We start from the raw sequence: 25,000 nt of genomic DNA, 5'->3' as shown, positions 1-25,000 counted from the left end.
GGCGTTTGTCAATCTTTCTGCGAATCCTTTGTGGGAATGTCGAGTTAAAAAAGTCAAAGCGTAAATAAATCTTCATTCTCACTAACAGCTGCGGGTCATCACACTCATGGCTTTTCCTGGCGGAACCCATGGAGACAGGAGGTCCTCAAGACAGGGATCACCATTAAGGCGCCTCCGCGTTTATAAAGCCGTAACCAAAGGGCTGTCCTCAAACGCGCCAGCGGGCGCCTGGCACACAGCCCGCTTGACAAGCATCCTAAACCCAAACCCCAAATCCCAACCCTAAGGCAGATTCGACTCCCTCTGTGAGAGCTCAACGTCACACGAAGACAGCATCCTCGCCTCATGAATCGAGACGAAAGAACCTGTATATAAAAGAAGCGCGCCTTCGTAATCTCTTCCCCAATCACCCAGAAGCTCTGATCTGCAGACACCCGTGGCCAGCGTGGTAAATGGATTCAGATAGACGTGCGGGCGAGCACGTGCACCAGATGCCCCGCACAGCTATTGTTTCCTAAGACCATCCGAGTCATCGAGGTGGATAAAAGCACTGCTGCGAGTCGGGATCCGAACTTCTGCAAGGGGAGGGGGCTGGGGGGTGGGAGGGAGATATGGGTACGTCGGATGTGCTTGCGCTTCTGGCGTTGGTGATTTTCAGCATCCACGTCCATGGCGGACAGCGGGCGGAGGCACATCGAGATACTGAGAGCTCCCACACGCAAAGGCGCGAACTCAAGGTAAGTACACATCCCCATGAACCTACAAGCTTATCTTCACGATACTTGTTTTTGCAGAAATTTCATTTTTGGATTGTTGGTGGAACCGATCATCACTAACACTCCAATGTTGACCCATCCTTGAGCTGTGATTGGATCATCAAATGCTACCTAGAGAGCTAAAAGTGCATTTTCCCCCCAACAATGGCAAACTTTTGTTTTGCCTTTTCCTTCATTTTATTTCAAACCCTTACTTGCTTCTATTCAAAGGACTTTTTTCTTGTACCACTCACGGTCAGCAGGAACCACGACGCGAACGAACGCCGGAGTCTCCTCTGGTCTCTCCAATTGGATCTGCTGACATACAAAGCCCAAAATTTTTGTACACCAAGGGAAGGAACCCTCTGGGTCACGGGCGGCACCGAAGCCCAAGACGTGACCGAAATCGGCGGAGGCACGGAAAAGGGAAACGTCTAGTCAGTGACAGCCCAGAGCCTGCATTGCTATTCAATGTGGCTGCCATTGGAGAGCTTGAGAGAGGTCATGCCAGGGGTCGAGCTGAACCTCTTGATGGTGATCCCAACATCCAGGCAAGCCCGCCCTTTTCGACAGCTGATATATTCTACATATTGTATATTCTGCTTAACCAAACCATTATTGATCAACGTTTCATTACACTTGATACACACTGCATGACTTGAGAATGAAATTGAATTTTGTCCAAGTAGTTGCTGTAAAATGAACGTGTAAATCTGCAACAAGTCAACCATACTACAGGTCACCATTGAAGTGGTTGATGAGCCAAAATCCGAGATGAATTTCAAGCATCTCGACGGACGACCCTGGGGAGTCACAAGACCCGATCAAGCACCACCCGAGGAAAGGAATGTTCTGAATCCCCTCCTTACGTGGTTTCGTGGCCTATTTGGCCCCAACAAGCCCAAAGCGTCTGGAAACGCCATGTACGGTAAGCAATCAGCCGAACTACCTGCATCGCACAACTTTCCCGATCAAGTTCCATGAAAATATAATGGTAGGCGAAAAGAAAACTGCTCTTTTGATTCCTGCTTCCTCCAAATGCCTCCTACATGCTCTGTCATTTCCCTCAAGCAAGGAGTGAAAGAAATAACATGATGTTTGTTATTATATCCTCGCAACATCCCCTTACATTCGTTTCACGACACTATCCGTTTCACTCTTGGTTTTAAAATCTGTCACTTTGCACTCTTACAAGCGAAATGCATACCCAACCCTCAGCCACCTGTTTGTATCAACAACACCCATTCAAGATTGTTGTCACAAGGCAAGTAAAAACAAATACTGAACCTTTTTTCATAACAGAGGAGTGTGACACAATGACCAAACCCACCCCTAGACCCCGTTTAACCAGCTTCCACAAATCATGCGACAATTACAATCTGCGGAAACATCTGCAATCATGTTCGTTTTCTCTGAAAATGTCAAAATTCCTTTCTCGTTAACTCAGGAAGTCCAATTTTCCAAATATGGTTTCCTTTAACAGACAGGACTTCAAGCTACTGTAGGCAACCCTAATTATAACTTCAGGCTCTGTTCTGATCCTGTTCAACTCTATCATGGATAAAAATGAATTTTTTTTTTACAAAGCAAAACTTTCCGAATGGGCATATAAAACCCAAGAAGCAAATCAAATTGCAGCAACAATTTCCAACTGAATGATATTCTCAATGTAGTTGCACATAGAAACACCTGTTAAATTTTTTTTCGTTGCAATCACTTTTGAGATGCCCATAACGATACAAGCAAAACCGATTGTTACCTGGTGATCGAGTCATGTTTGTTGTCGTTTCTGTGTTTTGGAATGTTCAGGAGACAGTGGCCAGAGTGAGTGGGGAGCCTGGTCCGCGTGCTCAGTGACCTGCGGAGCTGGCAGGCAACAGCGCATTCGTTCATGTGGCCAATCCTGCACAGCGACGGAAAGTCGTGCCTGTGAACAGCGCAGCTGCTCTGGTGAAAAATCGTTTCATTACAGCAGGAAACATTAAAAAGATTGATATTAATGCATCACACATTTTAAAAAGCAACATTTTCTGAAATTAACCTCAGACCAGATATCGTGACATCAGGCCACAATTCTGCTCAATGTAATTATTGTATTTGACTCTAGGTCTTTACATAAGATTTTTTCTTCCTGTGACGAGTAATCATCTGCTTGTGATAGTGGCTTTATGGAAAGGGTTGTGCACTGACACTTCAGAATTTGTGAGTTCAAAAGCCAAATGAATAATAATTAGAGCGAAGTCGATGGCGCGCCGTCGCAAATCCCCACGCTTCTCACCTATATATGCAAAGTTGAAAGATGGAGAAAAGTTCCACCAGGAATGACCCAATATCATATTTTGAGTTTTTAAAAACCAAATCTGTTTTCACCCATGTGACAAAATCCCACCCTCTTGGGCATGAACTGGGGATCAAATCCAAAAAATCGTTATATATTTCATGCGTCCCCCCCCCCCCCAATGTTGATTGCATAGACAAAGTTTCATTAAAAATGTGTCCATAATTGCATTTTTTGGTATTTGACCTTTTGACCCCACCCCAGGGCCCCAGGGAGCAGGAACAAAAAGTGATACTGTTCTCGTACTTTCCTGTCGTGGTGATTGTAACTACCAAGTTTAGTCAATTTAAGCCTGCCCGTTAAGGAAAGAGTGACAGACAGACAGACAGACAGAGCTGTTACAATTTTTAAGTTTTCTGCTGTTAATTTTTCTGATATTGGATAATAGTAATAATAAAGACAATAATAATAATAATAATAATAATAAAAATAATAAGACTTCCCTTGAAAGGAACTTCAACATAGGAGGAAGCCATCATGCCCATCAAGCCTGCACAATAATTGCCAACCTATAGTTTATTTGTTCGTATTCTCTCCTTTTTTTAATTGCATTTTCTTCTTGCGTTTGGCAGCTTGGCTGCCAAGTAGCTATGATTTTATTGGGGCGCAACTATCGCTGATGCCGTGCCCCTATACCAGAACACTGCTACTCATTTCGCCAATCTCGGAAGGATGACAGGCTGAGTCAACCCCACCTGGTGTTAATTCAGTGAACAACAGCACTCAAACTCAGGATCTGAAGATCGCAAGCCAGCCACCATAACCACTAAGTTTTTAAATGCTGAGAATTAAGAAAAGAAGCAGCACATACTATATTTAGTCTTTGGTATGACTCAGCTGGAGTTCAAACCACCGACCTCCCAGACTCAGAGCGGACGTTCCAACCATTGAACCACAAAGTTTGATTGGAGTATCTTCTCGGTGTTAGTGAATGAAGGCAGCAGTGAGAGCAATTAGGATTCTTCCAGATTCTGAAAACCAAACTCGGCTTGAGGACATCGTGATTCCCCTATCAGATTGTCAATTAAAAACCCAGGTGGCTCACGCATGATCTTTTGGAAGGAGATACTCTGCCTACCTTACCTCATCTGGACTGCTTGTGGTTGAAGTCCAAACTTTGTGGTAACGTTTTGATGCTCTCAAGACAACTTGGAATGGGTGCTAAGACGTACCATTGCGTAAAACTCCCTGAACAAAATAAAGAAAACTAGCAAGCTACATATTTGCTCCTTTCTTTGTCAAAAGCACAATGGGTCCAAATTTACTAAAGTTGGATTCCTTTGCTCTTCTAATACACACAGAGTGAAGGAAAAGTGATCAATTGAGATTAAGAAACAGGGAATCGTACCACAACTAATCAAAGTAAACGTTCAGTAAAATTCTCTTACATGTGTTTTGTCTTTCTTTACTCTTCTATTCAATATAAGGAACAAGAAAACTAGAACATTTTGAAATGAAGATTTATATATTGCCGGAGCATCAGTTTGAAGTACCACCGTTATTCAAAAGAGGATTGGATAAAGGATTGAATTGGAAGTGTTCAGATAGAAAAAAAAAGAAATGGCTAAACCAAATCGGCGAGAGTGATTGGGTGATGATACAAATGAACTGCTCATCACCAAACGTTGTTTTCTAGGTGCTCGAGGTCTGCACGAGTCATTTGATGTCCCAGTGTCAAAGAACGTGACAGAGCTTCTCAGTGTTGGTAAGTCTTCAATTCTCAATTGATATCAAAACGTAATGATATTCAGGCAAAAATAAAAAGGGGGGGGGGGGAAATCAGCAATCACTGTATCAAATAAATAAAACTTTCTAACCACTCACTGATGTAAATGTTTAACAGTTTATCAATGGGCTGGAAAGTTGAAATTTGGTTTGTTGATGTAACTAGTAGCCACAATTGCAGAAAAAAGAAAATCACAAAACTGCATGTAACTGTCCTGAAACAAGTTGGCCGGTGGAGCTTCACTCTCTCTCCACATGGAGAAGGGCAGAGCCTACATTGCCAATCCTGAGTCACTCCCTCAGAAAGAAGGAGAGGCGGAGCTCGGAGAGTGCATAAATAGAGCTCATACTGCTCTTCATTCTTCATGTTATTTATCTGCTTGCAGAATGCAAGTACAATCCTCTCGTATGTAATAAAGCCAAGAATCAATACCTAACCTCTGTTCACAAAACCGACAAAAAAGTCCTTCGAGTACATGTAACACACAAAAACAAACAAAAAAACCCAATAAAAAACATTAACACAGCAAACCAATCCAAGAGACGTAAAGAGGATGATTGTGGAGATAGATCAATATAATGGGGAAGGAAGGACAATGGATAAAGACTAGGGTTGCCGGACTACAACTCAGATGACTCAGTGGGATTTGGCCATCAGCACCTCTCTCAACCTTCAGTTTTCAGAAATTCGGTGACGTATCAGAGTCCATGCGGGTACTCACAGGCTCAGGCAGATATTAAGGCATACATCGGTGGCAGGCCAAAATCAGAATGGATCGGTGAACGTGAAGACATCACTGAAGCAAGATGTGTTGACAGATGCGAGCGATTGTAGCATTTCCTCTCTTGGTCTTTAACACTCCCTGGTGATTGTTCCCCCCCCTCTCGAGCTAACTTAAACCCTCTCTCTCCATTTCCTCTCGGTACCTCCTCACACTTGTTTTTGCCCTGGTGCCTTTTCTCTTCAGCATCTTCTCCACTCTTTAGCCTCAAAGCTTTATTTGTGTGTGTGGAAAACGAAAGTAGTCCATGCCCCCATGCACATCCACAGCAGAGATGTCGATAGAAGGGTAAATAGGGAGGGTTTTTAATCATAAAAGGAAGGGGGAAGTGGGAGGAAATCTCCTTTGTTGGAATAACTTCAGGCTTTCTATTTTGTCAATGTTGGAATAACTAGTTCTCTTTACACAGACTCAGCACGCAGATAGACAAGACTTTGTGCACACAACCCTGACACATTCAATGTCCATACATTATTACACGTATATGCAATTTAGGACCAACTCTATTCCTTTTTCCGTGCACGTTTCAGTATTTTTGCCGTTATCAAAAAGGAATCCCAAGTTTTTAATCGCATCTCAAATCATAAATTTCCAAACTACAGTTCAGGTCACAACAGGTCAACGTAGAAATTAACTCGAGTGTTCATAGAACACCTTGCCCTGCACAGTCTTGAGAAAAAGGACAAGGGAAGTGTCTTTTGAACTCTTACTTTGCGTTTGAGCACAATCTCTAATTTCCAAGCACGAGCCGCCATTTTGTCCACATCTCGATATTCCACCACCCTGAGAGCTCGAGGGGAAATTTCATTCGTTGAGATGGCTTAAAATGGTGTAATATTTTGTCCAAGTACTACTTTGCGAAGATTTTTGGAAGTGGCAAAAGGCAATTTGTGTTCTACAGTGTTCAATGATGTCATTCAATTGAAATTAAATTAAAGTTTTATAGACTGTAGAAAAAAAATTCTCGAAGTTATTGATGCGGTGTCTTTTACACCACCTTATTTAACATGTTAAATTAGTTCTTCGTGCCTGTTGTTTGTGTCCTTTATGATGTCCCTCGAAACAGTAAGTGTCCTGTTTGGAATGATTTTCAATTTTGTTTGATGCCAAACAGGCAGAGTAAAACAATTATCTTGCTCCTCTGTGTGCATGTGAGCTCGGGAGGAGAGTCCGTACAATTTACCAAAATCAGAGCCCAAGTAATGCTAAACTGCAGGTTTATGTTCTCATTCGTGTTCTCGTGTTCAAACTGTAGAATTCAATTGAAATTAAGAAGTTCCTCGATGATAGACTGACGTTTGTTGAGACAGACAGACAGACAGACAGACAGACAGACAGACAGACAGACAGAGTGAACCAATATGTTTGGTTGTAGCTCAAACATTCCTCACTCGTTTGCACCAGAACTATGTTGAACTAGAATTAAACAATGTTTTCCATGAGCAGAAGCGCACACCAAGACTGGTCTGATAAGTTTAGAGAAATGGTCTTGCTTGGTTCGGAAATCAGCTATTGCATGATTGTGGTGAGTGGAGATGCGACAAACCTAGCCTGAATTTCAAATTGGTAGAAACAAAGCACAAGTGCAAAAAATACCTCAAATGCTTTGGTAACAGCACGGAATATGGCATGTATCTTGAAACACGAAGGCTGCTACCACATTGCAAGAAATGAAAAAAAAACTTCAACCAACAATACAGTACATTCAAGTGTACCAAGTATCTTCAGAGTAGAAAAACACCTGCACAGAACCCATAAAAGCATTAGAACTCAAAACTACCGATCGATTCAATAAGCAATCATTGTCAGAGGATACTTGTTCAGAATGATGGATTAAGATTTCCATCCATTTGTCCCTATTTAATCGATATGATAAATATCCCATGGAAACACCTATTACTTTTGTATGGTATGCAGACATGGACAGCTGCGAGCGCTGGATGAATTGCAGAAGTGCTTTCCTGCTCAGTTACATGGCAAAATCAGAAGCAGAGCTTCCTGCGTGCCCATGCCACTACCCAGCCGAGGTCGCTTATGGCACGGCTGAAATGCACGACATATTAAAGCGGCGCTTCTTCCGCTGGAAAGATGCCAGTGGACCGAAAGAGCACCTAGATGTGTACAAGCCTACAGCTCGCTACTGCATTCGCTCACTGCTGCCACTTGGAAGCAGCACACTGAGCGCACAGTACTGTTGCTACGATGGGCACATGCGGCTGCTGACACGCGGCAAAGGTACAGGCTCACCCAACCTCATTAGCACAGAGTTTTCAGCAGAGCTTCACCACAAAGTGGATGTTGTGCCTTGGCTCATCTGCAAAGGTGACTGGAGCCGGTACCATCAAGTCCGAAAACCGAACAACGCCCTGCACTGTGTGCATAACCCATCAGAAGAAGTATACAGAAAACAACTATTGGAGGCTCAAGAATACTGATGTACTCTTCCTCACTTCATTATACAAAGTGATTTCACAGCAAAATGCAATTTCTAGTTTTTTTTTTTCTTGAAACTGGAATTCTGTTTGCATCATTACACCTCATGTGACAAACACAATCAAACACATTTTTCCTCTCCATGAATGAGGCCTCATGGGATAGTTCCTACAACATGCTGTATATTATTAATTTCCAAAAAAGCAAATCTATAATATATTAATATAACTGCACCATTATTGAGAAAGAAAGCATTAACAAAAAATACTTAGAAAAATCAAGTTCTTCATCAAAGCTTGGAATGTTCAGTGGAGGCAATATTTTTGTACCAGAAAATAAACTTAAATTATTTTTGTCTTACTAAATTTCATGTACCATAACGATAAAGGATGGAATTCGGAATTTTTCCAACACTGTTTTCAATATACTTTTGAAAAACCTTGTTTGAAGCCATGTATGAGCTGCAGTTATTTATAAAACCTTTATTTCTGCAGCATGTGCCCATTTTGTACACAAATAATTTTGGAGCCATCTATTTGTTACATATGCACGGAGGAGTAGGGAGGGGATGTGGGCTGTGCATCAATGCAAAAAGAGGGAGAAATGGGCTAACATCCATTATATTTGCAGACCTCGTGATAGATTGTCCATTTGCATGTAATGTGCTCTGAATTTTACTCATTTTGTCTGCAGAAACTGCTATTCTTAGTGCCACAGACAAGATTTTTTAACATTCATAATAAAGTCATATTGATATTGAATAGTTGACACCAATTATCAGGTGAATGTGTTTTGTATATCCTGCATTATTATGGAAATAAACAACCAAATTACCATGCCGCTTCGACCTGAACGATTCTTCTGACAACATGTCATTACATTGCCCATCACCTTTATAGAATAATGAAAAACGAGGTATTCAGTAACAACGATCAGCTTCACATAACAGATATAAAACTAATCTGGCAAAAAATATGCAATAATAACAAGAACGGCACTCAAAAAGCACATAGTCTCACCTCACACATTCATCCTGAATAAAAATACCATCATTAGCTGAACAGGCTACTATTATGGCCCATATAACCGTATCATCCATGTATCCTAATATGTCATATCGTTTCTTGGCATGGGTTATGAACGCCATAATTTTCTTCACCGACAGCGTCAAATATCAGATATATGAGGTTTCATATTTTTCACATCAGGATTTCAAATGAACCAATTATGGCTATAATACCGCCTTACCGATGACGTCATTTTTATCACTCTATTTACCCCATGGGGATTTGATGACATATTCCAAGTTTCAATTTTTTTCGCTGAGTGGTTTTGGAGAAAATGATGTCCAATTGTTTTCCTTTAATCCAATATGGTACCATACCATGTGACCTGTGATGTCAGAATTAGCAATAAAATATCATTCAATGGAAATCCCTCCGATGCTTAAAGTTTCAACTTGATCGAACAAGCGGTTGCAGAGAAAATCATTTTTAAAGCGAAAATATATAGATGCAGACACACACACACACACACACACACACACACACACACACACACACACACACACACACACACACACACACACACACACACACACACACACACACACACACACACACACACACACACACACACACACACACACACACACACACTGCAACAGTTTTGTGTCCCTTTTGGGGCAAGGCTAATGACAACAACTATTGGAGTTGAGTAACAATGAAGGATTCCAGGACAGTAACACTGACAGTTGAAAGGATCCATGAGATACTTTCAAATTTCACGTTTTTGAATCTGCCAAAACTACAGAGATATACAAAGCTGTTTTTTTTCTCAAAATAGGTATTAGTGTCGAAGTGATTACAAATTCCATCGTTGTTTTGAAGGAAGGATTCATGGGATAAGGCATGATTACGACTTGCTGAGGTTAGAAGGGGAAGCATAATCTTCCAAGGATAACTTGTTATCTGTGCAATAAGAACAAATCAATGGTAATGTCCATACTGCAATATACCCTTACACATGAGGGATGCACGGACTGAAGGTTGGTGGACACCTAAAATGTCAAGTGTCCCTGTAAATAGCTCTCAAATCTAGTTGATGTCACAACTTAATTAATTTATGCAGCTTTACACAACTTTATGACATTGGATCGAGTGAAGTTCAGCTCGGTCAAGCAGATTTTTCTGGCCTTCCAGGCTAAATGAAGAGCAAAAATTACAACACTGTCTACGAGGAATTTTGGTCGAACCATCTCTTTCCAGGTAAACAAGCAAGGAGCAGGATCAAAACTTTGCTTTGTGCTGACATTACTTGCACTTTTTTGAGGATAATGAATGCTATGTTAAACAATATATATAAAATTTGTTTTTCACTTTACTCACATAATATATAACTTGTGATAAATTTATTCACAGGACATGAAATGTAAATAAAAAACACTGATTTGCTTTTGGTTGGCCAGTTCAGCATTTCCATCAATCCAAGATATCTTTCTTCCAAATGATTGCCCTAAGCAGCTCCAGTCAAACAACAGGCATTTCTTGGCTTCAGTCAAGTTTCTTGGACTCTTTATTGATGAAGAATTGACAGGGAAAATATGTATTGTTTCTTTTTACAAATTGATTTCCAAAAGCATTGAAGTCAAAAATAAGTTAAAATGTTATTTTCCTCAATCAGTTCTTTTAATGAAATACAAGCAGGGGTACCCGGCATTGCCCGGTGCTGTGATAATAGTGTTGACATTTTGAAGAAGTCAATTTTTTTTCTATTTTATTTTTGTGAGGGCCTAAAACACTTCCCTACACACACTAAGGAATGTGGTGGTGGATAATTTAATATTACCTGTAGGTACAAAGGTTTAGGCACTATAGTGCAATAAAAAAATATTTTTTTTTTTACCCAAACCACACCTCTGAAAGTTTGACAAAGATCTGTTTGGTCATCTCTGAGAAAAATAGGACACAGGCAGACAGACAGACAGACAGACAGACAGACAGACAAATGGTGCTTAATAGTAGAGACTCCACCTTGATATTGTCTCAACTGAATTGTCTTTCTAAATTTCCGTGACCGATATAAATGAGACTGTGTGTCTCAGCAATTAAGGCATCGCTGTTTGGGCCGATTCCAAAAAAATACAAATGGATAAAATATTGGGGTTACAAAAAAAAAGGTTCACAATCACATTAAAATAATCTTTTTATGATAACAAGGTTCTGAAAATATAACTATACATTTTTGATTTTGGGTTGCTTTTTCATTTAGGGGCTGAATCAAAATGAGATGACCCAGAAACTTGTTCAAATTTTTGTTAAAAATAAATTCATTCATAATTACCCAACAAGGTAAGCTGATATGTACCATTTACAACAAACAAGAACTTCCATTGAAAACAAAACTATTATTATACTAGAACAAAGTTATGGAATTTGCTTGAAGTGAGCCTTCGATAAACTATTTGTGTTGATAGCTTTAAACACAATCTCAAAAGTTTATCATTGGAGAAGTAGATAACAATTTGATGTAGTAATCACTGGTAATAAATGAGTAATGAGTGATATTGAAATGCTAAGGTAAAGTATTGCAGACCAGTTGATTCCTCCTCCAGTACCACATCCCCCATCCCACATTTGCATTCCTTTCTGTTTTAGCTTTTTCCATTTTGCTTCCATTTTCAATATCTCTTTCCTTCTGACTTCATATTTTTAATCACAATCCATTGTCATAAGGACCTGAAATTTTACAAGCCATCGTTTTATTCAGGTTTCTCCACTGTTCTCATAATAAGATGTAAGTTTCTTGTATTTTATCGATTCAAGAGTTGAAACAAACGGAATTGAACTGAACAGTGAGTTGGGGCCAAGTGTACACGGCTGCACGCGCTGCGATATAATTGACCCCGAAAGAATGGGGAATAAATTGAAGCCATTAAAGTAGTTGGACGATGGAAAGAAACATTACAGACATGAAACAAAGATGTGGCAATCTGAACCAATAACTTCGAGGTCATGAGATGACAAATCACTGAAGTATGTGTGTGAGTGTTTGAGTGTGAGTGTGAGTGTGAGTGTGAGTGTGAGTGTGAGTGTGAGTGTGAGTGTGAGTGTGAGTGTGAGTGTGAGTGTGAGTGTGAGTGTGAGTGTGAGTGTGAGAGAGAGAGAGAGAGAGAGAGAGAGAGAGAGAGAGAGTGAGTGAGAGAGAGAGAGAGAGAGAGAGAGAGAGAGAGAGAGAGAGAGAGAGAGAGAGAGACAGACAAGCTCTTAACCACATTGGACAGAGCAGTAGATAAAGTATTTGCAGGATGTAATAAAGTATATATTACAGTCAATCAAAAAAGATCAAACTGTTCTGGAAAGGAAAATCAATATTCATGTAATTTTTCAAAAAATAAACTCAAATAAAGTATTCGATTTCTCCGAAACAACAGTTTCTTTACATTTTGCAACAAGATACTCCAGCAGAAAGTGGGGGTTCCCATGGGTTCAGATCCGGCCCCTTTCTTTAAAAACTTGTTCCTGCACATGTACGAGTCTGATTGGGCCCAGAACGTGTGCAGGAGCAAACTAACAACTGCAGCGAAGGTGTGGAAACATATTTAGAATCATTAATGATTTACCGGCAATTAATGATGGATTTATATTTGATCACCTTCATCATGATATATATCCAAAATAACTCGAATTAAACAAGGAAAACCAACCTCACACTTCCGTTTCTTTTTTGGAATTACAAATCAATATCAATAATAACTAGAGGGGGAGCACTCGGTAGAGTGCCACCAATACTGCCGCCGCCGCCAAAACCTCCGCCGCCAATACTGCTAAGTCACTCAAGTGAACCTGATATCGTATTCATTCAATTTGACATCAACAGTGCTCACAGAGTTATAGTTTGCAACTTTCCCTTTTACTTTTAACTTTTACATACTCAATTCATTCGTTATAACTAGATTCCTTGAGACAGAAATTGATTTTACGTGGGTATATCCACCTGAAATTCCAAAATCAGCTGCAATTATAATTTTGGCATGTTTTTTGTTGGAAATCACTTATAACATGTAGAAATACAAAAAAAAAAAGAAATCTAAATTTTGTTGAAAAAAAACTTGCAAATATTTTTTTTTCTCTAACAATTTTTTTTTGGGGGTGGGGGGGGGGTTTGGAAATCACTTAAAACATGTAGAAATGCAAAAAAAAAAAAAATTCAAATATTTTTTTTAAATGGCCGCCATTCCATTGTGTTTTTCAGTTTGGACTAACTATATTTGAAGAAGTAAAAGGTGGTAGGTACAGTGTACATCAATAAGACCAGGTATCAGTTGGAATCCCTGTAATGACGTCATCAGACTAATCGGTGCGGAGTGTTGCAATAGTTTCTAAGTATGTTCAATTGCTTTCATTTGCAAAAGAGATTGTCTGCAGAAATAGCAATGATGGAATTTAAATAAAGCGATTTGCTTTTATCATTAATGTGTTGAATACATGCATCATTAAATGCAAGGTGCATGGAACAAAGTTGTTATTGATTGATTAATTAGCATTACCTAACAGCACTGGAAACACCCCTCCCTGCTGCAACACTCCGTAAGGCTTGGACATACACTCTCCACCCCTCCCACCCATGCATTACATAATTTTTGAATGGCCCCTTTTCTGCGGCTGTTATGTCCATTTTCTTCCTCTCCATTTGATTAGAATTACCTCCAATCTTCTTGGGGATTAGTCGATTTTTAATCACTTCAATTTACTCATCCCAAACTGAGAATACAGGCCGGTGTCATACAAATTATCTTCAAAATGGGTGCTGCAAATGAAGTTTGAAGCAGTGTGGCCATGCCATTTTTCCCTGGTCAGTTTTAATGTGGCTGCCCAAATTTTCCTTGCAGCTGGATCTTTTGGAAAAACATGCATACGGTACTCACACGATCTTTAGTTGTATTGCTACAACCAGCAACAATGCATCGAAGATGACATTCTCAGTACTTTTTCAGAGTACGCTGCCCAAAAAACACAAGTCCTGAAGCAAAAGTATCCTTGAGATGATGAGGTGGGTCACGTGATATATGACGTAATCACATCACCCTTTTTTAGGGAGGGGGGGCAAATCAGCATAAAAGGTCACCAAAAAAACAAAAATTAAAACCCTCATTTCAAGACATTTATTCAAGAAAAAAAAAAACAATGATCAAAGTGTTAAGTGAAGCCATATCTATTCATTTCAACCAAACATTAATTTCTGATTTTGTGGACCTTAAAGGTAAGATGTGCATGATTTCATGTATTGTCATGTAATGGAATGGGTGATGGGAGTTTTAACTATGGGATAATACATTCAATCCTCCAGCGAGTAGAGTCTGATTCGTGATGTTGCATTGATGGGTTGACTGACTGCCGGGGCACAACTGAGGTTGTTAATCTAATGATGTGGATCCGTGACTGAGGTTGTGGATCTGCTGTTTGGAGAGATTCTGGGCTTAAAAGATCAAAACCACAAGGAAGAATGGTGCCCAGCTGCTGATTCGTGCGGTCAGGAAACCAATCAATTGTTTACAGGTTAAGGTTCTTACTTTAGGAAAGGTAACTATGTTTTGAGGTTTATAATTTAAATGAAGTTGAATAAAGGATGTTGTGAAATTAACATTAAAATTAACATCATTTACATCAAATATATTTTTGGAATAGCCCCAATACTGCATAATTAATGAAGAGTGTGTCTGTGTTAGAATTGTTTGGAACAGAAAATGAAAACACAAGATGTGTGTGTGTGTGTGTGTGTGTGTGTGTGTGTGTGTGTGTGTGTGTGTGTGTGTGTGTGTGTGTGTGTGTGTGTTTGTTTGAATATGTATAAGAGGTTCACATAACTAGTACTCAAGTACTCATGCGCGGTAAATAACACATCTTCAAAGATGCTCCGAAAGCTCAAAAGCATGCCAACACAACAGAGGCTTTTGATGGAAGGTTTTATCAGTTGGTGTAGGTAAGATACTTCCGTGATAATTCTGATATCCTTCCATTTCAAAAATGAAGTGCACAAAATTAATTATATAAATTATAAAATTATAATTTATAAGTTATATTATAACTAATTATAAGAGTAAAAAAAAAATAGATTCCAGCAGAACATGTGAGTGAAGAGGAAGAGATTTTCTCAGCTTGTGTAGGGAAGAGTCTTCCGTGATAATTCTGATAATTGATATACATACTGTGACTTCAAAATTTAAGAGTACAAAATTAAGTTTATAAAATATAACATCATTTCTAAACTATAGTAGCCTGGTGTTGGCGCAGTGGTTAGGGCAGCGGCTTGGGATCCCAGTGTCCTGAGTTCAAGCCCCGCTGGCTGCTGAATTAACACCAGGGGGTTGACTCAGCCTGTCATCCTTCCGAGGTCGGCGAAATGAGTGCCAGTGTACTGGTCCCGGTGTATGCCCCGGTTAGAATAGGTGTACCATATCCCTGTGTGTCGTAAGAGGCGACCAGGGTTGGCGTCAGGAAGGGCATCCGGCCATAAAACATTTCCTCAAGAAAAAGCCTAACCCCTGCACAGCAGGGAAAAATGGCTGTAAAAACGGTCATTTTTTTTTTATATTTCTAAACTATATACTTATATTGCAAGTTTATAACATGATTAAAAAAAAAACATTGATCAAGGAGGAAGAAGAGGAGGTTCAGTTGTGTCCGGAACGAAAAAAAGAGTGGTTTGCGAGTGTCTCGCCTGGAGCGGATGTTGTGAGAGTGCTTACAGGGGAGTAACCACTTGGAAAAGCAGCCGAGCGCGCTCGAAGCTGACAATTTCTTTTTTGTGAGTACCAAACCATTTCTGTTGATACACATTGGTGAACCGACAAAAAAAGAAATTGTGCAAACCAATGTATAATATTCACTCCAAATACGGGTAAGAGATGTGATTGGGTTTTGTTAATTATATGTTAACTGCCATTGGCATCGCACGTGGCATATGCTTGGAAGCCTCGGTGGTGCGTGTTTCTGTCTACGCTGTCACTGATGATTCGCCAACAAGTGATGAAATCAGTTTGGCAGCTGAGGGGGTATGTAGCATTGAGATTCTCAGGTTGCTACTACTTGTGAATGTTTTGCAGCTATGGGGGAACTCGGGTAGAGTTTGAAATAGCAAAGGACTTGCATTGGTGTTTTTGCTTTTCTTGGTTGCTTTATGCATCTTTCTTTAGCTTGAAGAGCATGGGGGTTAATTTAATGAAATCCTAGCCACCTGGGCTAATTGATGAGGTGGGAGCTGATTGGTTATTCCCTCCAATTATGGGAGAGAGACATAATTGTCTTTTGATATATACAGTACATTTAAAAAAAAAAAAATATATATATATATATGCACATTAGCAGTGTATGCTTACACATTGTGTAATGTGTGTGTAATGGTTACACATTACATACACATTGTGTAAGCATACAAACAGTGCTTCTCCATCATCTTGGGTCACTCACCTACATTTGATTTTTCATTTATTTATTTTCATTTACCGACACTTTCCAATGGTTCTGTGATTTTCCCCAGTGTATCGGCTTCGATGTGCATCAGCACGCAAAATTACCGTGCTTCTCCATCAACTCGGGTTGCTCACCTGCAGTTTTTTCTTTTTTTTTAATTCATTTTTTTAAATATTTTCATTTACAGATGCTTTCCGATGGTTCTGCGATTTTATTTCCGGTGTGACGGCTTCAATATCCATCGGCACACAAAAGCTCAGCGTTCTACTTCACCTGGAAGGTCCCGATCTTTAATATCAGTCAGTCAGTGAATCAGTGGTTAGAAAGAGCTTTATATATTAGATATACAATTTACCTTGCGGTTCAGGTTTTGAAAATGAAGGCTCATGGTTTAACGGGGTAAAGTTAGCAAACCATTTCAAAGAAGATTGCCTTTGCAATCGTTAACCCAAGGGCCAGCCTTGGGCAAGGTGTACTACTCCATTTTAGAAACTATCCCAGCACCAATTGTCAGGCATGGCTGCATGACCTTGATGCAAGGCAGAGGATTCTCTTGTGGAGAACAATGGCTAGGATCATCCATCTCGTGTTGACTACCTAGAAGAAGGCAATGGCAAACTTCTTCCGTACATGCTAAGAAAATAATCATGATCAGAAATCGAAGAGATAAAGCTATGGTTCCCAGACAACAACCCACTCCCCTACCCCCCACCAGGTTTTAAAGCACACAATTTGCAACTGGGGAAGAGCAAAGTGCTTTGATGAGTAAGAATGGCTGTTATGACGGGACTCAATTAAACCCGCAAGTAAATCCAGTCGCTGAGGTTGCCAGAACTGAAAATTGAACTCTGGCCTTCTCAATTGTTCACAAACTTGGAACATGGAATGTAAGGTAAATGAATCAGGGAAGGTTAGATGTCATAAGGAGAGAGATGGAGAGGACAATAACTGAAATTTTGGGGATAATGGTTACTTAGATGGACTGGTTTGGGGCAGTTTCAATCTGACGATTACAAACTCTTATTTTCTGGTCAGGAAAGCTGTCAAATTAATGGAGTGGAAGTGATTTGCAATAAGAAGACAGCATGGTCAGTACTGGGATACAACCCAGTCAATGATAGGTGAGAACATCAGTGAGTTTGAAAGGATATCCAGTAATCACCACCATAATCATTCAGATATATGTTCCAACTTCTGCAACAGATGAAGAAAATGTGGAAGAGTTTTATGGAAAGTTGCAGGAACGGGAGAACAGGTGCCTAAAAGAGACGTATTAATTATTGTGGGAGACTGGAATGCAAAAATTAGAGGCAGGAGCACCAGGGATTGAATGAAAGCATGGACTTGGTATCCAAAATGAGCCGAGAGAGCAAATGTTGGAGTTGTATGTGGAGAATCTTGTAATTGCAAACACATGGCTCAAACAAGACAAGCTTAGACTGTGCACATGGACTTCACCTGAAGGGAAACTTAGAAATCAAACTGACTACATTCTAATATACAGAATATAGAGAAGTGCTGTGCAATTTGCCCATACTCAGCTAGGTGCAGACAGATCATGCACTCCTTGTGTGGCAAAGCTATGAGTCAAATTGAGAAAGGTGATAAAAACAACATTTTGGAGAGCTGGACTTGGTTGACGGAATACAAGATGAATTGTGGCAAGAGGTTAAGGACATTGTAAAGGAAAAGGCCAAAAACATCCCAAAAGCAAGCAAAAAAGAAGAAGGCTAAATGGTTGTTAGACGAGGCAATAAATATTGCAAAAGATGAGAGATGAAAACCAAAGGCGCATCAAGAGAGGACATAAGGTGGCTAAATGCCTATGTCCAACGACAAGCTCGGAAAGACAAATAAATATTTCAGAGGCATTCATAGAGATAGAAAGTGACAACAGAACAGGAAAAAGAAGAGATGAAAAAAAAAAGATCAGAGAGATCACAGGAAAGTTTAGGTCTAAATTGGGGTCCTTAAGAGTAGAACAGGAAAGGATCTGACAGAAGAAACACAGGTGAAAGAAAAATGGAAGGACTACACCAAAACGCTATACAAATGAGATATCAATATGATGGTAACCTTTGAAGAAAGAGAATATGAACAAGAACCAATAGTGATAGAATGTGAGGGACGTACAGCTTGAAAGAGCTGGGAAATTCTAAAGTAACAGGTCCTGATGAAATCCCAACACAATTATTTAAGGTAGTTGGGGAGGAGGCAATCAAAATTTTAACAGCAATCTGCATACAGATATGGAGCAGGATTGGATGGCCTAAATGATGGAACCAGTCAGTTTACATACCATTGCCAAATAAACGGGATGCAAGAGAATGTTCAAATGACCGAACCATTGTCATGGGTGAAACTGCAGAACCTTTGAAAAAAAAAAAAATCTTTTGTCCTGGGATTCTCCGTTTTCGTCGTCTCGTGCCTTCGTTTAATAAGCTGTTATTGGTGTGGTGACCGACCATTGCAGATTTAACATGAAAGAAACCATTTCAGTGGCTTTAATAGCAAATCCACAGGGGAGGTTAAAATTGGTAATGTTCTCCACAAAGAGATCAACGGAATTAACAACTCTGACCACCCCCTCCAGCAAGGGTCAGTAAACACACATCATGACACATGTGACGTGTTAGACTAGGCAAAATTTGAGAAAATGTGGATATTTAAAGTGCTGAAGGCAAATGGTGTTAATTTATGGCATACAAGTTATTTAGGGGTATTGAGAGGTGCTGAACTCAAATCGGATGTATACCAAGCTCAAAAATGGCCGATAATGCCTCAAAATTAAGAAATCCAAGATGGCCGCCAACGACGGGCTGAAATGTATTTATGTTAATATATTTTTGACTAAACAAGGTGGAAACTTGAATGAAATGTTCCTTTGGAAGTTTTTCATATTTGGCGAATCCAATGCCATATTCAGTTTTGATATAAAATGTGAAGAAACTGATTCAAGATGAATAATTTGTTGACCAGATAAGATCTACAAGCAGGTTGACATATGCCAATACATATGCCTCTTTGTACGAAATCGTGCAAATTTCCAAGGGCAAGCAAAACACTATCAAAGTGGACAGGAACATTCTACAAAGGCTCATAACAGCTTATAGAGCAGGGCACGAGGTAAACCTAGAAAACATCATCAAGCATGAACTCATGACCGTCCCACTATCTTTGGCCACAACTAGTGGTAGTCTACATTCCACCAACAAGTCTGTGTTAACAAATATACTGATGCAACAAGTCAAAACTTGCAACCCTGAATCAACAAGTCAAAAATGTTACACTCAATGAACCCAGCTGCCTGCTCATTGATGGCCAAGCACTTGTGATGGCACTTGGAAAGCCGCCTGACATAGGAACGTTTGGTGACTCTGCCAACACATTTGCGAACAATGTTTTGAATATGGGAGCAAAATACCAGAGGATAGACATAGTCTTCGACAGGTATCAAGGCGAATCAATCAAAGCAGGTACCAGGCCAAACGCAAGCAGCGCCACCGACCGGTACGTTGTCAAATAGACAACGAGCCATCAGTTCCTATCCCATCAGATTGCTCTAGCTTTATGGCACTCGAGGAAAATAAAGCAGATCTCACTTTACTACTTTAAAACCATCTGATTGAACACAGCCTGAGAGATGAACCAGTGGTTGTAGTAGCAGGGGGGTTCTCCGAAGCGACCACTGTCAAGTCATCTGATCCAGATCTCCAAGTTTCCTCTCTGAGGGCTGACCACGAAGAAGCTGATACCCGGCTGATTTTGCACTGCATCCATGCTGATATGGAAATGATAGTTGTGTCAGTACGTGATACAGACATGCTTTTTCTACTTCTAGCACACAATGACAGAATGAAATGTACACGTCTCTACATGAAAGCTGGGACGTCGAAGGCTCCAAATTATTTCCCAGTACATGAAATTCGCATGTTGCTATCTGCTGGTCAAGTGGACCCACTACTTGCCTTCCATGCCGTAACCGGCTGTGATAGTGTGTCTCAGTTCAGTTGCCACAGAAAGAAAACAGCCTGGCAGGTGTTCCAGCAACATCATACTGATCTGATTGGCCTAGGCAAGAGCCCTCTCACCGAAAACATAGCTATATCAACAGAGAAATTCATCTGTAAGATATATGGCGTGCCCAAGGTCGATACATGCAACAAAGCACGAGTCAAGTTGTTTTGTATCGGTCGTGCACAAGAGACTCTGCCACCAACCTCAGATGCAGCAAAGTTTCACATCATGCGTTCACACTATCAAGCAAGTGTCTGGAACCAAGTACACTCACCATATCCTGCTCTTCCTCCAGTGACCGAAATGGGATGGATGTGCCTGGACGGTCAGTTAGTGCCATGGCTACTCTCTCTGCCACCTATCCCGAAAGCATGCAAGGAGATCACCTCATGTGGTTGTACGAAGGGGTGCCTCAGCCAACGCTGCAGCTGCAGGAAAATTCGCATGAGATGCATCGAGGCATGCAACTGCAGAAAACTTGGTGACAACTGCCGGAACAGTCATGACGACTGGGAATAAGTTCATGTGTGCACATCTACCTGTACACACAATGAAGGATTGTATATAACGCTCTGACAGCAAATATGATAAACTCATGCAATTCATGCACGATTAAATCCAAAATTCTTGTCATTGTTCTCGTGTTACAAATAAACAAATTACTTGTCAAATGTTGGTTTACGTCGAAGCGCGTCAGTGTTATTTGGGGGTACCTTACTTTGCTTAGCCAAAATGGGTATCGCATCCCTAATATGTTTCCTGCTAACATTTAAATCATACGTAGTGCCTCTGGGCTTTAAAAAATGGGCGGTCGGTGTTCCTGGTGGGGAGGGAGAGGGATGGGGCTTGTGGATCTTATCTGGTGGACAAATTATTCATCTTCAAAAAAGACAATTTTTGCAATAAATCTGACTTTCAATCAGTTTCTTCACATTTTATATCAAAACTGAATATGGCATTGGATTTCCCATATATGAAAAACTTCCAAAGGAACATTTCATTCAAGTTTCTACCTTGTTTAGTCAAAAAGATATGAACATAAATACATTTCAGCCCGTCGTTGGTGGCCATCTTGGATTTCTCAATTTTAAGGCATTATCGGCCATTTTTGAGCTTGGTATACATCAGATTTGAGTTCAGCACCCCCTCAATACCCCCAAATAGCTTGTTTGTCATAAATTAACACCATTTGCCTTTGGGATTAAGATTTTTGGAAAATTGACCTTGTCTATGTACAATACAAGGGAAAGTTGAAGTTGTAATAAACAAATGAGTTTTAAAATATTTATTTTATTTGTATTTGTAACAATCTAGTCTCTGTGCCTGACACACATTTCTCATCCCCACTCCTTCCCCCTGATGAAACTGAGTTGAGAGCCTGGTGATGGATTTATTTAATGTGGTGGTGGTGCAGCACAGGCATGATGGGAATGATGGGCCAAATGGCCTCCTGCTTCAAAGTTCCTTGTTAAGATTTGTTTTTCTTGTATTGATGTGGTCACAAACTTCGTCATGACCAACAGACATTATCAGGTTTTGCAGCAGAATTGCGTCGTTACTTCATACAATGTAAAGATGGCACTTCAGAAATTTTCCGTAAAGTTCACATGAGAGTGAACAGTGATGGGAAAATCCAACAATGGACGCAATTTCCGTATTTACTGACATAGACGAACGGTCTCCTACCTGGTGGACATCTTATCATGGTAACGAGCTTGCAAGATAACTTCTACAAAAATACCTCGTATGAAAAACTACCATGGGAGTAATTCACATAATTGTGGTCATGATGCGTTAGCATTGCACCCCGTCTGGATGAAAGGGGTTAAGAAACGAATCTGCATATCGGAATCAAACAGAAGGCTAAGAAGGAACCCGAAGAAGTAAAGATCAAAGATGGAGTCATCGGGAGGAACCTGGATAGGATTCGGGTTTCAGCCACTACTCCTCGATCCTCAAACCCATCCATGCACAAACAAGTGAACAGAAAAGTCTCTGCAAGAATTCACTTCTCCTTGGACAGATAGATAATTATAGGACCTCAATTCCCTATAATCGTGGCATGCTTTTCTGACAATGAAAATACGGAAACCTCCTCCATATGGGTCGTTCCAAAAATACGGATTTCCGCACAAATACAGAAGAGTATTCACCCATACGTTGCCTTGATTTCATGTGAGAGTAAGATGTTACTAAAGATCATTCAACACAGAATAGAAGACTTCATTAAGCGAGAAATGCTCATTGAGCAAGCAGGTAACAGACAAGGGAGAGGTAATTAATGCTCACCATATTTTCAAAATGAAGGTTTGTTGAAAATTTGGTGACAAAAGCTCAAATGGTAAACACCTTATGACTGACACACACACACACACACACACACACACACACACACACACACACACACACACACACACACACACACACACACACACACACACACACACACACACACACACACACACACACACGTACATTAGAAGCACTGATGCAGAAGCTTGATACCATTGGATTTCATCCCTTATAATGGGAAGATAAGGAGGATAGTTAAGCTTGAAGTATTATGAGGGTTCGGTACGAGGAACATGATTTGTCTTGCCTGCACAGAGTCATTGTTTAATGGTCAAAATAAGGATTTTCAGTGCTGTATTAAAATCGCTTCTCAATTTCATTCATGTTCTCATTCCAAATTTCAAAGGCGTAGTTTCAAGTTTGAGGAACACACATCTGCAAATACATTAAAATAAAGAGGAAAAAAGAAATGCCCTTGGACAATTTTTACAGCGTTCGAAAGTAAATTGGCAGGATCCAGCTGAGCGAATGATACCCAGCACTTACCAGAGCTGCTTTCAATACTTAGGAAGTGAATCAGGTTTAAATCAACAGAGGAAACAAACGACAACAACAAAAATATTTACCGTAAATGCATTACAATGCTGTTGGTTAAGTAACAAACAAAAGTTGGGGGGAAAAAAAAGAAAAAAAAAAAGATTTTGAATCCACATCCAATGAGAACAAATAGAGCATCACCAATATACGAAACAAGGTGAAGGTCAGGTGCTTTGATTGTAAAGGTGGCAGACTCCACCCTCAATGGCGACAGAACGTCCAGTGGAGGCTTCTGGCGGCAGTCGGGAAATAGAAGTCTGCGGGACATGGCACCACAGGTTAATGTATGGGAGGAAACGCATCCCAATGCTAGCTTTGTGCAACCACACAACCCTTGTTATACAACATCAAAAGGAATTAAAGGCACAGGGTAGATTCACATCCGACGGGCAGGGCATAATCACTACCACTTTAAAGAATGTTATCCCAAATACATCAACGGCTTCCAGCCGGCTAACGAGAACCATTTTACAAAGCTGGCAATCTTTGATCCACATACCTATCCAAGAAAACACTGGGAAAATAAACTTTATAGCATTCCAGTCCCCTATTTTAAGCCAACCCAAGGAAAGGAAACTTGGAATCACAGTAATTTTTGGACTACGACGATCACGCAAAATGCTGTTTTTACAGTGAGAATCTTTTGAAAAGCAAAACTTGAAAAAAATCGGAATAAAACTTTGAGATTGCAATAAAAAAAAAAAGCCTGTATGCATTTCATGTGCATTTGGAAAACTCTTTTCATGGTCATTATAGCCATGTGTGCTGAGTGGAATACAGGATGAAAGGGCACATGCTTCTGCTTATGAGACAGGCCAATATGATGTAAATGTTCACATACTGGTTTGTTTAAAATTGCTCCTTGTGTCATTCTGTAAATATGGAATAAAACATTCATGAAGAAGGAGAAGATTCATTAACAACATATGAATCATTTGTACATGTTCAAACAAAAATACTTGGCAATGAAGATGAACCTTAAAAAAAGCTCAATTACTTTATAACATGTCACAACTAGCACTACACCGATTTGTTTTATGTAAATGACTGTCTTGTCTCAAAAAGAAAACAAACCTTTGAGAAACAAATAACTGTAGTAACAAGGATCATATTGGCTGGTGTTAGCACATGTATATTGAGCTGGGATCCAATTACGAATTTGGCCACTAATTCCATAAATCTGGCCGAATTACCGAGAAACTGCCATTCCCCGACACAAAGTAGGACAGGAATTTGGAATTTAGCCTGATGTCCACGATAACTCACCGACACGTCATCAATAGATCGTGGGTGCTTCAACGTCCACCAGCAAACGTCGCATGGTCGAATCCCTGGCTTATAGTCCAACATTAAGGAAGACAAACCCATTGATGAAATATCCTGCCTGCAAAGCATTAGTCCGGTAGTTTATAGTCGGGTCGAGAATCAAACGCACACTAAACAGATCAAGGGTAAGTTCACTACTTTTGCACCATCCTGATTGGCAGTATCATCTCAAAGAGGTGTGATAATTATTTTTCGATTGGAAACCATTTACGCTTTCAAGTAAGTTGTTCTCATTGAATAATAAAGTTTCGTGTTTGACCCAGA

The 25,000-nt window shown here is 40.1% G+C and overlaps 2 protein-coding genes and 1 long non-coding RNA gene across 8 annotated transcripts in view; 1 reads left to right on the top strand and 2 right to left on the bottom strand.

The window, feature by feature from the left end:
• LOC147023658 (uncharacterized) overlaps positions 1-2,640 on the bottom strand; it is a 14,073-nt gene extending 11,433 nt beyond the window's left edge. Inside the window, exon 1 of the long non-coding RNA XR_015060318.1 lies at positions 2,515-2,640. This is a non-coding gene — a long non-coding RNA (uncharacterized LOC147023658). The remainder of the gene's footprint in view (positions 1-2,514) is intronic.
• LOC147023657 (isthmin-1-like) lies at positions 28-8,871 on the top strand. 2 transcript variants are annotated; one of them, XM_085889342.1, is made up of 6 exons: positions 28-737; positions 1,019-1,306; positions 1,494-1,683; positions 2,565-2,705; positions 4,730-4,798; positions 7,518-8,871. In XM_085889342.1, the coding sequence occupies exons 1-6, from the start codon at positions 612-614 to the stop codon at positions 8,033-8,035; spliced, it is 1,332 nt and encodes a 443-aa protein (XP_085745468.1). In that variant the 5' UTR covers positions 28-611; the 3' UTR covers positions 8,036-8,871. The 2 variants fall into 2 exon arrangements, with proteins under 2 accessions (XP_085745468.1, XP_085745466.1); XM_085889340.1 differs by having other exon boundaries at positions 1,016-1,306.
• Positions 8,872-10,589: 1,718 nt separating this feature from the next.
• Positions 10,590-25,000, bottom strand: part of TASP1 (taspase 1) — a 144,963-nt gene continuing 130,552 nt past the window's right edge. For all 5 annotated transcript variants that reach the window (XM_085889337.1, XM_085889335.1, XM_085889336.1 and 2 more), the window contains one exon: positions 10,590-23,667. In XM_085889337.1, coding sequence (XP_085745463.1) covers positions 23,575-23,667 — 93 coding nt within the window. In that variant the 3' untranslated portion in view covers positions 10,590-23,574. The remainder of the gene's footprint in view (positions 23,668-25,000) is intronic.

The sequence above is a fragment of the Eptatretus burgeri genome, chromosome 7, assembly GCF_056783735.1.
Source record: "Eptatretus burgeri isolate ZD-2024b chromosome 7, Ebu_testis_v1, whole genome shotgun sequence".
NCBI classification, from domain to species: Eukaryota; Metazoa; Chordata; class Myxini; order Myxiniformes; family Myxinidae; genus Eptatretus; species Eptatretus burgeri.
Note: the sequence above shows the minus strand (reverse complement) of the source record. Positions and strands in the feature narration are given on the sequence as shown.